This window comes from Hippocampus guttulatus, chromosome 20 (assembly GCF_054856545.1).
Source record: "Hippocampus guttulatus isolate MCC_2025c chromosome 20, RoL_Hgut_1.0, whole genome shotgun sequence".
NCBI classification, from domain to species: domain Eukaryota; kingdom Metazoa; phylum Chordata; class Actinopteri; order Syngnathiformes; family Syngnathidae; genus Hippocampus; species Hippocampus guttulatus.
Window position 1 is genome coordinate 5,642,602 of NC_141280.1, and position 12,142 is coordinate 5,654,743.

The 12,142-nt window shown below is 45.9% G+C and overlaps 1 protein-coding gene and 1 long non-coding RNA gene across 3 annotated transcripts in view; one reads left to right on the top strand and one right to left on the bottom strand.

Annotated features, from left to right (window-relative positions):
• The window catches only part of LOC147187709 (lactation elevated protein 1 homolog B-like), a 21,867-nt gene continuing 9,725 nt past the window's right edge, over positions 1 to 12,142 (top strand). The window contains exons 1-7 of one of the 2 annotated variants that reach the window (XR_015097575.1): positions 1 to 347; positions 867 to 1,156; positions 4,001 to 4,055; positions 4,327 to 4,428; positions 4,640 to 4,767; positions 8,560 to 8,659; positions 11,159 to 11,217. Coding sequence is in view for 1 of the 2 variants with exons in the window: in XM_086099721.1 (XP_085955847.1) it covers positions 233 to 347; positions 867 to 1,156; positions 4,001 to 4,055; positions 4,327 to 4,428; positions 4,640 to 4,767; positions 8,560 to 8,659; positions 11,159 to 11,217 (849 nt within the window). In the remaining variant the exon portion in view is untranslated. The remainder of the gene's footprint in view (positions 348 to 866; positions 1,157 to 4,000; positions 4,056 to 4,326; positions 4,429 to 4,639; positions 4,768 to 8,559; positions 8,660 to 11,158; positions 11,218 to 12,142) is intronic. The other variant, XM_086099721.1, reaches the window with a different exon arrangement.
• The window catches only part of LOC147187710 (uncharacterized), a 25,970-nt gene continuing 17,045 nt past the window's right edge, over positions 3,218 to 12,142 (bottom strand). Inside the window, exons 9-15 of the long non-coding RNA XR_015097576.1 lie at positions 11,846 to 11,999; positions 9,569 to 9,633; positions 9,163 to 9,245; positions 8,467 to 8,670; positions 4,529 to 4,746; positions 4,239 to 4,367; positions 3,218 to 3,735 (exon numbers count right to left, since the gene is read on the bottom strand). This is a non-coding gene — a long non-coding RNA (uncharacterized LOC147187710). The remainder of the gene's footprint in view (positions 3,736 to 4,238; positions 4,368 to 4,528; positions 4,747 to 8,466; positions 8,671 to 9,162; positions 9,246 to 9,568; positions 9,634 to 11,845; positions 12,000 to 12,142) is intronic.

Below are 12,142 nucleotides of genomic sequence, written 5' to 3' on the forward strand. Positions count from 1 at the left end.
TTGTTAAAAACGGACAATTACTTGTCATACTAACAACACAAATACACAAAACTTTATAGAGTATGGCATTGTGCAGTACAGTTATCAAAAACGGAATGACAACAATTATGAATAAAAATAATAATCCAGAAAATATTTTTCACCTGTCGAGGGAATTGTCAATAGATATTCTTCAGTCTTTTTTTTTGTAATATTGTAATATGTCAATAAAGCTTTTCTATTTTGAACTACCATGGCAGCCAACATGTTTTCCACAGCTCAGAGATGCGCCGTGACTTTTGTACCTTTTCGCAATATCGCGACTTTAACGATCATCCGTTCTCAAGTCGTCAGCAACACAATTCAAGGTATCTTGTCGGGAAATGGTCCTGCGAATCGGCGCATGCGTCGGGTTAACAACAGCGAAACCGCATTGTCCGTGCACAGAGAAGCTTCGGCAATACTCACGTGACCGCTACAGCCGCTGTTTGGCTTCATCGCCACGCATCTGTCATCTGACTGTACGTCTCAGCCAAATGAATCGCACATTTTAGTCGTGATAAGGACCCTGAAAGAAGAAGAAATGATTGCACCTTGCTTTCTCCAGGACGCATGTCACAAAAGCGGAGTGACGGGTATTTAGTTCAACTGTGTGCACTGCGCCCTCAGAATTAAGGGCATTATTAACGATCGGACGCACACGACTCTCAAGAAGAGTTGTACAAGCAAAACAAGGCAGCTTACGCGCTTTCAGCTATGCAAGCCACTTAAAAAATATCTATGAAAAAAAAAATATCCTGACAAAGAAACTATAGTTACTCAATTACCTGTAAATGGATTATTGCCCTAGCTGTAGTTCATCTTGCGTGTTTCTGCCCTTTTCCAAGGTTACAGGAACTCAAGAAAGCTCTGTTCATCCACGTCATTCTCCTCACACTCTCCCACCGTCGATTGTGGTGACACTGTAACCCAGTACGACCGCTTGGTTCAGCGTGGCTCTTTGAGGAAAGATGCTTTGCAGAGGAGCGTTCTTCAGCGGCTGGCTCGCCTGCAAAAGACGCTGCAAAACTACAGTAACGCTCCCTACTTGAACTCGCCTCCCCTGACAATGAACTGTGACAGACTTCAGAAAAGAACACAGTCCTCCCTTATAACAACTGGAGTATCTGCTCTAAAGGTAAATTAGATGAGCTCTTAAAATAAATGAGTCATTGGTTACATTAAACATTATATCCAATAAAATCGGGGCCCTTTCTATTGTAGTATTTTCCATTCCACTGTGGATGCTTTTCCCTGATCAGGCTGCAGGGCGCTCCCTTGAGGGCCTCGTCTGGGAATTCTTGACAATTAGATTATTTTTCCAGTCTCGTGCCTAAATCCCAACTGCAAAAACTAAAAACAAAACAAAACCACATTTTAGCAGTTATTTGTTGTTGCTTGACAACTTCTTTTATCCCCTGTGATGGACTGCTCACCCGCTTCGATGTAACATATGGAGGGACTTTGCATTTTAACATACTGTACTCCAGCTAAATCACCAATTGTGGCGGTGTGTAGGGGGTGGGGGGGGGGGGTCGCAGGTCAAAGGGAGGTTAGGGGTCTGGGAAGCGCTTTCGAGCGGCGCAATGTCGGGGGCTTGTTGTTGTTTTTAGGTCAGGGGAGATGACTGTCTAGTGTTGTGCGCTGGGATTTTTTGCTGGCACCGACGCATGAGGTTAGTGCGGAGATTTGTGAAGGCAGCCGGGGGCAGACCCCCCGCTGGGCTCGTCCCGGCACCCCACTTCACTCTCTCACCAACTCCGCGCGGTAATGAGAGAGGAGGGGGATCCCCATTATTTGGGCCTTTCTTGTCCTTTTTGCTTTTGATTTGGGGACTCTGACAAATACTCTGGTGTGAGGCTGACAACAGCACCGCCGCCGCCATCCCACCTCCCTTACCTTTTTTCCTTCCCCCCCCCCCCCCCCACCCCCCATTCTCTTTCACTCTCACACGCACCGACTGGATAATTACTCCCGTTTGAATCGGGTCATACCACTGTCCGTTTCGGTGTCTTTTCTCCCACTGCCGCCATTGTTCAAACCAACTGACCAAGTCTGTGAGGAGAGTACACTTGACTTCATATTGACCCAATGTGGCGTGTTTTTGCGGATGGTCGACTAACAATGGCCTATTGTCTCGGGAGAGCCATCCGACGTTCGGATCTGTGTCGTTTGACGCCGTTCGCTTAACTGCGTCACTTTTAGACTGCGCTTAAGTTGACTCTCAAAGTTCCAAACCAACAATGTCCCGCGTGTGAACTTTCCCCTGCATGTGGCGCTCTCCCCCCGTCCTCCGTGGGGAGGTGGGACGAGGCCACGGCGCGCCGCTAGACAGCCCATCTGAGGAACGGCCTTGTCTGGCTCCACTCTGCCATGATAGAATGGCGTCCAGCCACGACTCACGAGTAGCCCGCCACGCCAGCGGGCGTGCTTTGGGAATTCAGGGAGAAGTCACAAACAGTTGGAATGACTGAGTGAATGAGGAGAGGATTAGCAACAAGTTTGTTTTTCCATTTCGTTTTCAATCGGGCCCATTGTCCGCATTTAGCGGAGTCAAGTGCTCCTTGCGCGGTGGACACCGAGTGCTGTCGTCATGAAATAGTGACCAAATTAAAATTGGAGAGGACAACGCTTCCTCTTCAGGGCTCGCTTAGGCCAAATGCAATGTGATGTTGCTTGGTTACCGTCAACAATACATTGCAACTCGAATGTATCTAAATGAAATGTCGACGTTCGCATCTGTGCCCGAGCGACTTCAATTCCCCTGCGAAGTGAAAATAAATGTCCATGAAAACATTTAAAAGCGTTTTAAAATGAGGCCTCAATGGCCAGCCATTCTCTCCGAATGCAACAAAAACAACATCCCGTTCTACTGTCAACTGTCAATCAGATAGTTTTACTCTGACCTGCGAAAAAAAAAATAGGATGTGACCTTGTCTAGCATTTTTCTTTTGCCTACAAATGTTTGAACCACGAAAATGTGTTCGCCTGAAGCATCCGGGGGACTGGAATATATCCACGGCACAACAACAAGGCACTCTAAAGCGCCCATGTCAGCCCAAAGCCCCTGTCTACATGCCGGCTACCAAGTGGGACTCCTAAAACCGAAACCTCTCATTTTAACATGCGTGCACTCACTGCGTACAATGAGGCAATCTTAATTGACCATACATCAACATTTCTAAATAAAAGTGGTTATTGCATGAGAACAGGATGTAACTGAACATTCATTGGTCAACTTTGGCAGGGAGGGGCGGGGGGGGGCACTTTAATCGTGCCGGTATTATTACAGCTTATAGTGTCCAATTTGTTTATACACCGTATGAATTCACGTCATGTGTAGACTGATGACACTTGCATTTAAATCACCGCGGCCTTTCTTCCAACATATTTGGCTTTACTCAGTATGCGCGGCTTGGTCTCATAGAAGCGCCTTTTTTTTTTTTTTGAAGCAGGGACCTTTTGATGATAGGAGGCAGGCAGCACAATGACTTCCAGCGGCACCTCAATGCAACAGTACCGTATCACAATTAGCAGCGCTAAACAGGCTGCACACAGACAAGTCCAGTCCATCTCGTACGGAGCCTCATTCAGTCCTCTCCGTTTTGTCTGACAAATCCCCCCATTGTTCCTCTGATGATGCTTTTCTTTCGTGGGAACCCCGGCTTGTCTTGTTGATTAGATCCCCTTTGTCTTCCTCCCCTGCAGTGGGCTAGTCTGGAGAATGTGAAACCGCAAACTGTAGTGCTTGGCTTAATACCTCACAATACTTTGTTTATGAATCGGCGCGTCGTGGTTTTACAGTGACGGGTAGAACAAAGTTTACGCCCCCCCCCCCACCACCACCACCCCTCCCCCTTGAGCTTTTATTAATGAGTGCATGCATGCATGGCTTTCGTGGTATCGACATTGTGAAGGATCCTGTCATCTAATCTTTAACTGGTTTGACTCCCCCCCCCCCCCCCCCTCCCCATACATATAGGAAGAAGATGTTCCTCCTCCCCCGCCTAAAGGCTTCTATATTTATGGAGATGTTGGTAAGAACACATGCAGGTACTGTAATGTAGATATGCGGTGTGATCAAATGCGAGCGATCAATTCTTAACATACTGGACATGGCCGAAAGGTTTACGAAGGTCGCAGACATTCACTCCTTTGCAACAATCGCGAATCAGAAAGCACGTCGGGGCAGAAGCAATGAATTTATTTTCCGAAGGTACCTGATGAGGTGTCTTCTGTACAATCTGCAGCTTATTGTCTGGGGGGGGGGGAAACAATGCCAAGAGTCTTTGTGTCTCCTCCAATCAGGCACAGGGAAGACCATGCTCATGGATATGTTTTACGGCGGGCTGCAAAACAACCAGAAAAAGAGAGTCCACTTCAACGGCTTCATGCTGGATATCCACCAAAGTTAGCGCTTAACTTCTTCACTCTATTGACTTCACTTAACACCGCAAAAGTCCCCCCCCCCCCACCCCCACCCCTTAAACGCTTGATATGCGACACTTACCTCCATGTTTATCTCCACCATTGTGATGCGGCGGCGTCGCTCGGCGCGAGGTTGGCCATGCAGGTGTGGTTTTGAAGACGTGCCTGACAGTTTCTGTGCGCTACTTCAAAGGGATCCACCGGAGGAAACGTAGCCTGCCCAGACGAAAGCTGGGCAACATGTTCACCTATGACCCCATATCACCGGTTGCCGTGGAGATCTCCCGTGAAACCTGCCTCCTGTGTTTTGACGAGTTTCAGGTGAGAGAACGGTGACTGACAGCTACTACTGCGTACATTTTCTCCATTTCTGCTCGGTGTGTAACGCACTGACAATGTGCATTCAAACTAAAAACGATATGATTTTAATGTTGACAAAAAGGAAGAAAATATTTGGTGCTCACCCTCTCTCTGTTACTGTAACTACAACTGTTTGGGCTCCCAAAGGCAACAAAAGCAGGACTGGGGACACCTAGTGGTCCTTGTGAAGTAAAGCATTCACTCACAGCATCTCCAGTGCTTGTTTAAACACTTCATCATGTCAAGCTCAATGACTATTTATTTATATAATTTACTGTATATTATCAAAATAATTTATATTATATAAATACATCATATTTTGTTCTATATTAATATTAAATCATTATTTTCCTTTGGCTCCATTGCGAGGCATCCAGGAGCGTTTTTTTTTGTTGTTTTTTTTTTAACTGCAGATGAAAATCGTGGCCAGAAGCAGAGCTGCACTGTCCTTGTCTACTGACTCGAGCATGTCGCTAGAGCTTGGGGTAGTTACACTTTTTTTTTTTTTTTTTTTTTTTTGCCCCATCATGTTACTTAACTGCCCTTTTGCCCTAAACGGAATTATTATGCTTTAAAAACTAGCTTTGGCTCCAGCTGGAAGTGACATTGCTACTTCGCTTTTTACCTAATATGTTTGGTGTGGGAAAAGGCCCAATGTGTGTCCCATCATATGACAGCACATAATTGCCCCTGCATTTGGTTATTGACATTTCTACTGCTGGTTTAGAAAAAAAAAACTGCGGCAAGCTTTCGTGGGCCTCGAGTTTGACACCTGTGCCTTTACAGGATGAGCGAGCCTCTGTGTTTCCAAAGCCTGCCGTCGGCAGCACAATGCACGTCTATTTCTCTGATATCATTAGCGCTAAAGACCGCAGGTCAAAGGTGACGGTAGGTGTGGTCGCGCTCTCTAATCACTGCCCGGGCGCACGTGTGGCGATCAAGAGCTTCCTTGCCTTTCATGCACGCCCACCTTTCACGTTTTCAAACCGCGCCGCTGTTTGTGTCCGTTGCTCCTTGATTTGTTTTTTTTTTTTCGTTTGTTTGTTTGCGCCTGTCGCCATGCAGCTTGACTTGAATGGACATGCGCGCGTTGTTTTGGGATGCATAAACAAGAGGTTTCAAGGTTGGGGAGCATTAGAGGTGGCGTAGATGGAGAGAAGTAAAGGGGTGGGGGTGTGAGGGGGGGGGTGTTATGGGGGGTTTTATACCAATCAGCATCCGCTTCCACTCAGCCATGCAAATGAGGCACTGGGTATCAGCCGCACTCTCCTGCTTCTTTAAGTGAGTGGAGCTAGAAAGCGACTGGCGGCGGCGGGTCAGATGGATCTTATCCTCTTGAATGCTAATGACATTTCTCCATTCTCTTCATTAGCGCCGTGCCATTATCAGTAATTTGTACCCCCCGAATCCCACCGCCCCCCCCCCCCCACATCTTTCCGCAGCTCCCCTAATGAATTCTCGCCATTGAGACGTCCGAGATGGGAAAAGGAAGAAGAGGAGTGTGAAGAAAATGATTGTGCGTCATTGTCACCGCACAGCCCCCCCCTCACCTCTTTAGAAATAGCTCATAGGTTGTGTACATAAAAAGATGTAACATCAAAAGAGTTTTAATGTGGCACCCGTGTACCTCGCTGTAAACGCATGGCCCGCTTGAGTAATTGGATGCTCATTTGAATATCGGTCCTGACGGCGATTGCGCCATTATGATTATTTATTTATTTTTTGTCTTCCACAAGTGCGACATCAGGCCCCTCCACTTTTCTCAATTTTTTAGGGTATCCACTCTCTGCCCCTCTCCCACTTTCGAGTCATTCAGCAATCAATATTGCCCTCTCATCCGATGCCCGTGTTTGAGGGCGCATGAATAAACAAATGCAGGTTGTATAAAAAGCTCATTTTTAAATGGGTCTTTTCAAATGAAAATAAAATCCTGCGCTCGGAGGAAACGGTGGGTAAGGGGGGTCGGTGGGTGTGGGGGGGGGGGGGGGGGGGTGCTGGGGGTCTTTCAGAGACGCGCCGAGCCTTGGCTTTCTGTTGATTCTCATTATGAGAGCACACAATCACACGCACTAATTTGATGGCCCCCGGGCACCTCTCCTTAGCCAAATCAAGGCTTGAACACGCATGCTAATCAAGTATTGGTAAGGGCAGTGGGGCTAATACACCAGAAGCAGAAGACTCTCCAGGTTATGAAAGGGGGAGACATATGCTCTGGGTAAGGCCACGACAAGTGCCTGTCAAAGAGAGCAAAGTGGAGGGGGGCGGGACTTTGATTCAAGACGGCAGAGTTGAATGTTTGATTCCAAAAAAAAAAACTTGACTTCAAACTGCAAACTTGTGTCTGTGAAATCGGTGCGATCGGCGGTTGCGAACCGTTTGAAGGAGGTATCGCAGTCTTCTGAGTGAAGCTTCGGCTCATGTTTTTGGGGCGCAGAACACGGGTCGGGTTTGAGGAAGCGATATCACCCGCATTCCCAAAACTAATATTTGTGTTGATGGGTTTTGTTGAGGAGGAGCGGTTCAGGGAACGGATGAATGGATTGGGTTGTTTAGCAACATGCAACCCTGAGATTGGCTGGAGACCAAGGTTGAACGGAAGATAATGAAATAACTCACTTGAAAAAAATATTTTCCTTCAATAAAATAACATTTAAAACATTTAAACTAGCTAGAACTACATTTTACTTTTTTAAAATGAACTATATATTTGGGCGAAAATGTCCTTTGTTTTTGGCCTTTGACAATTAATATCACACATGAACTTTGAGCGTTTATTATTTTTTAAACATTTCACTATTGGCAAAGTGAAATTATTTGAAGAATTATTTGAGAATTAAATTTTTATTTTAGTTCGTTACACAATATTGTGATTTTTTTTTACCTTTTTTTTTAAATCATGCACTCGACAAACACTGAATATAAAGTATATCCGTGTAAAAACCAAAACAAACACTAAATCTAATAAAAACTAAATTTAAAACAAAGCATCTTTGAAAAAAACAATACATGAAAAACGAACAAAAGTGTTCTAAATTCTGATTGCAAAAATCTGAAGCAAATATTGAATTGTAAGAAGGTTTTTTTTGCACAGCTTATTCAATGACAAGTTTAACATTTACAATACCGTGATCATTTTGTAAATTATTTGTTATGGTCTTCTTTGTCATAATTATTTTTTATTTTTTTTAACAAGCCTTTTCTAAAACTAGTGTGGGCGCTTTCTATGGCTACTTTAGACCAAAAAGAAAGCGACGCTCAACCAAAAGATCATTTCAAAAAGAACTTGCGGTAAGTTTGATCGAAAGTACTTTTTTTTTTTTTCTTGTAAGAATTATTTCCCGTGCTGAGCTCCTCAATCAGGCGGGTTAAATAGACGCCGTGCGGCGAGCGTGCGCGACGGCCGTAAAGCGGTTTCTCTCTCCGTGTTTTGGATCCGCGGAGGTGAAAAATAGAGACAAGGGAATTAAGAACAAAAGTGAGAGCCCTGCAACGTTGATTGAAAGGTCGGAGCCCTTCACATAATAGCCCACAAACTCGCAAGCGGCCTTGTTTCACCGTTGTCATCGACCTTTGCTTACGGTGGAAACGGCGTGGAAGAAAAAGTGGGACACACGTACACACGCACACACACACACAGACAAAAGCCCCCAATAAGCCCACCTGAATGACACTAATCAACGTGGATTGTCGATGACTTGTTCGGACCGACGTCAATCAATATGTGATCTTCTTGACCTTTGATGATATCATTAGGTGACGGACATCGCCGATGCAGTGATCCTGAGGCAGCTTTTCCAGACGTTGTTTAAGACCGGAGTGGTGGTGGTGGCCACGTCCAACAGACCCCCCGATGGTACAAAATGTCTGAAAATCAAACACGTTTGCTCGGGATTTAGTCACAAGTCCGCTGTGCTGTAGTGTAATCAAATGAGAACCAACTTTTTTTTGGGGGGGGGGGGGGGATTTTAATATTCTAGGACAAGGGTGTCAAAGTTTCTTTTTTTCCAGACAATGGTCTATTTTGGTGAAGAGAAAAATTCTTACCGGGCTTCCTTGTGATGCGTTTCAATCAGCTGTTTGTTCGATGATTGTTCAAGTGAGTGAAAACAGGGTAACAAAATGATTGGAAAACGTTATTCATCCCACAATTACAATTTGACATTTTGCTACAGCCTTTAAGCAAAGATCACGAAAGTTGACGCATGAATTGCTTTGGCGGGCCACAGTTAAGTGATGTGGCGGGCCGGATCTGGCCCCCGGGCCTTGACTTTGACACCGTGTTCTAGGAAGATTAGACAGAGGGAGGGGGCACAGACAACAGCATTCGGACTTTAACCCTTTCACGCACTTTGTCACCTGATAACATGAGCTGTCCACTGTAGTGACCGCTGTCCGTCAATCAATCACACTCCAATAGCGACAACCACTTCATCTGGATCCTGGATGGGACCAAATAAAAATAAAATAAAATCAACGGATCCACTTTAGAATTTGACAAACCTAAGATTTAAAACGCCGAACCAGCTCCGTTTACCGTTCAGCCTTCTAATCGAGGCGCTCAATAATAACACTTTCAAGAGGATGTTTCGGACGGAACAAGATGTCACAGACACAGATTCAAACATCTCTGATATTTACAAGCTATTAAGAACAAAGCGACCCGACGGTGCAAACTTAATAGAGCGCCTACTTGGTATTAATTGCGCCGTTAATGGAATACCTGGCGGCAGACAGAGAAAAAAACGGAACATGAAAGGCTTACATTTGCCGTCTTTATTGATGTGGAGATGGCGCTATCAAAAGGCCCCTCCGTGTCTTTGGTGATAGCTGAGAGTGAGAGAACGGAAAGAAGATTTCTGTTTTGTTTTTGTTTTATTATAGATACTAATGGAGACTCATGCAAGCAACAAGCTGTGGTGGTATAAATTGCGTCTTTGGTTGCGGAAACCCATCACCGCGCTGGGTCTCGTTTGTCGTTGACATGAAAGGTCTCGAATTGCTTTTGGTTGAAACTTCACGCATGCAAGTACGTGGACATCATGCTGAAGAGTCTCCGTTAATTTCACCAACAACCCAGGCGAAATTTTGCTCTTCCCTAACATGCCAAGAACGTTAATTTACGATACTTCCTGGACACAAATGACTACTTTGCTATAGGCTAGGCCTTTGGCGCCATCTTGTTGCATCTGCATATGCTAATAAGTGAGTTTTTTTCAGCAAACAAAAATGAGGATTTGTTCGGCCCAAAAATGTGAATTGTGAACGTTGACTAAGCCTATTTGCAGATGTTTTTTTTTATTTTTTATAGAAGAGGCTGGGGGGAGCCAACGTCTGTATTTTTATTTAATTATTTATTTGTGGAAAACACTTTAGGCTGCCGCCGCCCCCCCCCCCCCCGCACTCCCCTATTCTTTTGGGTTGGAAAAATCTTTTTTATCGTGGATATAAATAAATGGATTTTGCTAACCGCAGGCTGGCCCCCAACGATCGACGGGGAGGCGGGAGGGGGTCCGCTGTACATGTTGATAAATAATGAAACAAACTTCGATAATTGCCAGTTGATCATGAAGCCTTTCGGGGGACAGCGGTAACTACAGTGGACAGCTGATCACGGTATCGGTTCGCACGAAAGGGTTCAAATCTTAGCCTGCCCTTGCGGTACTTAATTCTTCATCATCGGCCACTCCGACTCAACTTGTTGCGTTCGATTCCGTAATTGACTAGATTAGCTTCCACTTAGCGACGGCGACGTGACCAGAGTCCGAAAAGTAAACAACCACTCCCTAAAGGCACTTTTTAATGACGCCGGTGCGGGCCCATCACAATATAGAAAGAAGTTGGAACTCCAGAGAGCCCGGCGCTATTGTCGCGAGTTAAAGCCCAAACATCAACAACAACCAGTTGCGCTGCCTTCGCAGCTGGAGGGCTCACACGTACGCCGTCCGCCTTTGTCCCGGATTTGTGTGTGAATCCCGACCTGTTTTATCTGTCTATCAGGGATGCTACTTCAGATATAATTTGTTTCAGCCGAGCTAATTGAAACCCTCATTCAGCGAGCCGCTGTGGATATTGTCCGCCCTGAAAAGGCGACAGTCCTTTCTCTCGCCACCATTGTTTGGGAATGTAATGAATTTTATGTCGCCGCCGCCGCTCGGCCGGTAGAGAAATCCATTTCCCAACGCCACCCCCGCCACTCCTGCCCTTCCCCCGCTGCAGTCTCTTTTGTCATACCTCCCCAACCTCATCCTTCAGTTCATCAATAGCCACTTTATGTGCCAATCTGTGGCGGGGGAATGACATTATTAGGAGGCTAAACAGCACCTCTAATACAGGCCCTCCCCTCCTCTTTCAGATCTGTACAAAAACGGACTTCAGAGGGACACCTTTCTACCTTTCATCGACATGCTGAAGGTAGAGACAAAGTCACATCCTGCTCTTGTGCGGCTAATATATTCATTTGTTCATCACACATGCGAGCGCGCATGTGCTGCTTGTGTTTTGCAAGTTGGCTCTTTAGCGGTTTGATGTGGTCTTGCTCTCCGGGATGCCTCACACACGGTGTCACAAAGCTGTCTTTGATCAGAGTAGCTTGAAAGATTCGCCCAAGGAAAGTGGGAGAGTAGTAGAGGAGGGAGAGCGAGAACAGGTAACACGAACGAGCTGAGTGACTCACGGAGTTTTGATTGCATTTCGGAAGGAAAGGGAGGCGGGCTTAGAGGGGAAGACGCGGTGAATGATGTGCTTGGCAACTGATGAACTTGTCTTACTGTTTATTGTGCATGTTAAATTGCTCCATGTACAGCACTTTGTATGCAGCGATGGCTGTTTGAAAGTGCTCTATAAATACAGTTGACTTGACAACTGAAATCGCCAGCGCCATGATCACCACCGTGCGCCTCAGACGAGCATACATTTGTTTTGGAGTGATTGTGATCACAAATTAGCTGCGCAATCATTTGTGATGATGCATTTTGTGGCAGCTGATGGCGGCATTCTCGCACCTTTTGTCCAAAACAGTATTCGGGTATTATTGTCTCACCCACGACGCCCGGCGGTCAACTGGTTCGCGTGTCGGCCTCACAGTGCAGAGGTGCAGGGTTGGATTCCAGCTGCGGCCTCCCTGTGTGGAGTTTCCATGTCCTCCTCCGTGCCTGTGTGGGTTTTCTCCGGGTACTCCGGTTTCCTACCACATTCTAAAAACATGCATGATTTTTTATTTTTTTTTTTAAATTTGATTTGAGATGTCAGTAAGGCAAAAACTCGAAGCATCTCCCACTCCACTAACTTGAGGAGTCCACATACTGGCCATCCGGCCGCCGAGGATCACCCTTGCCCT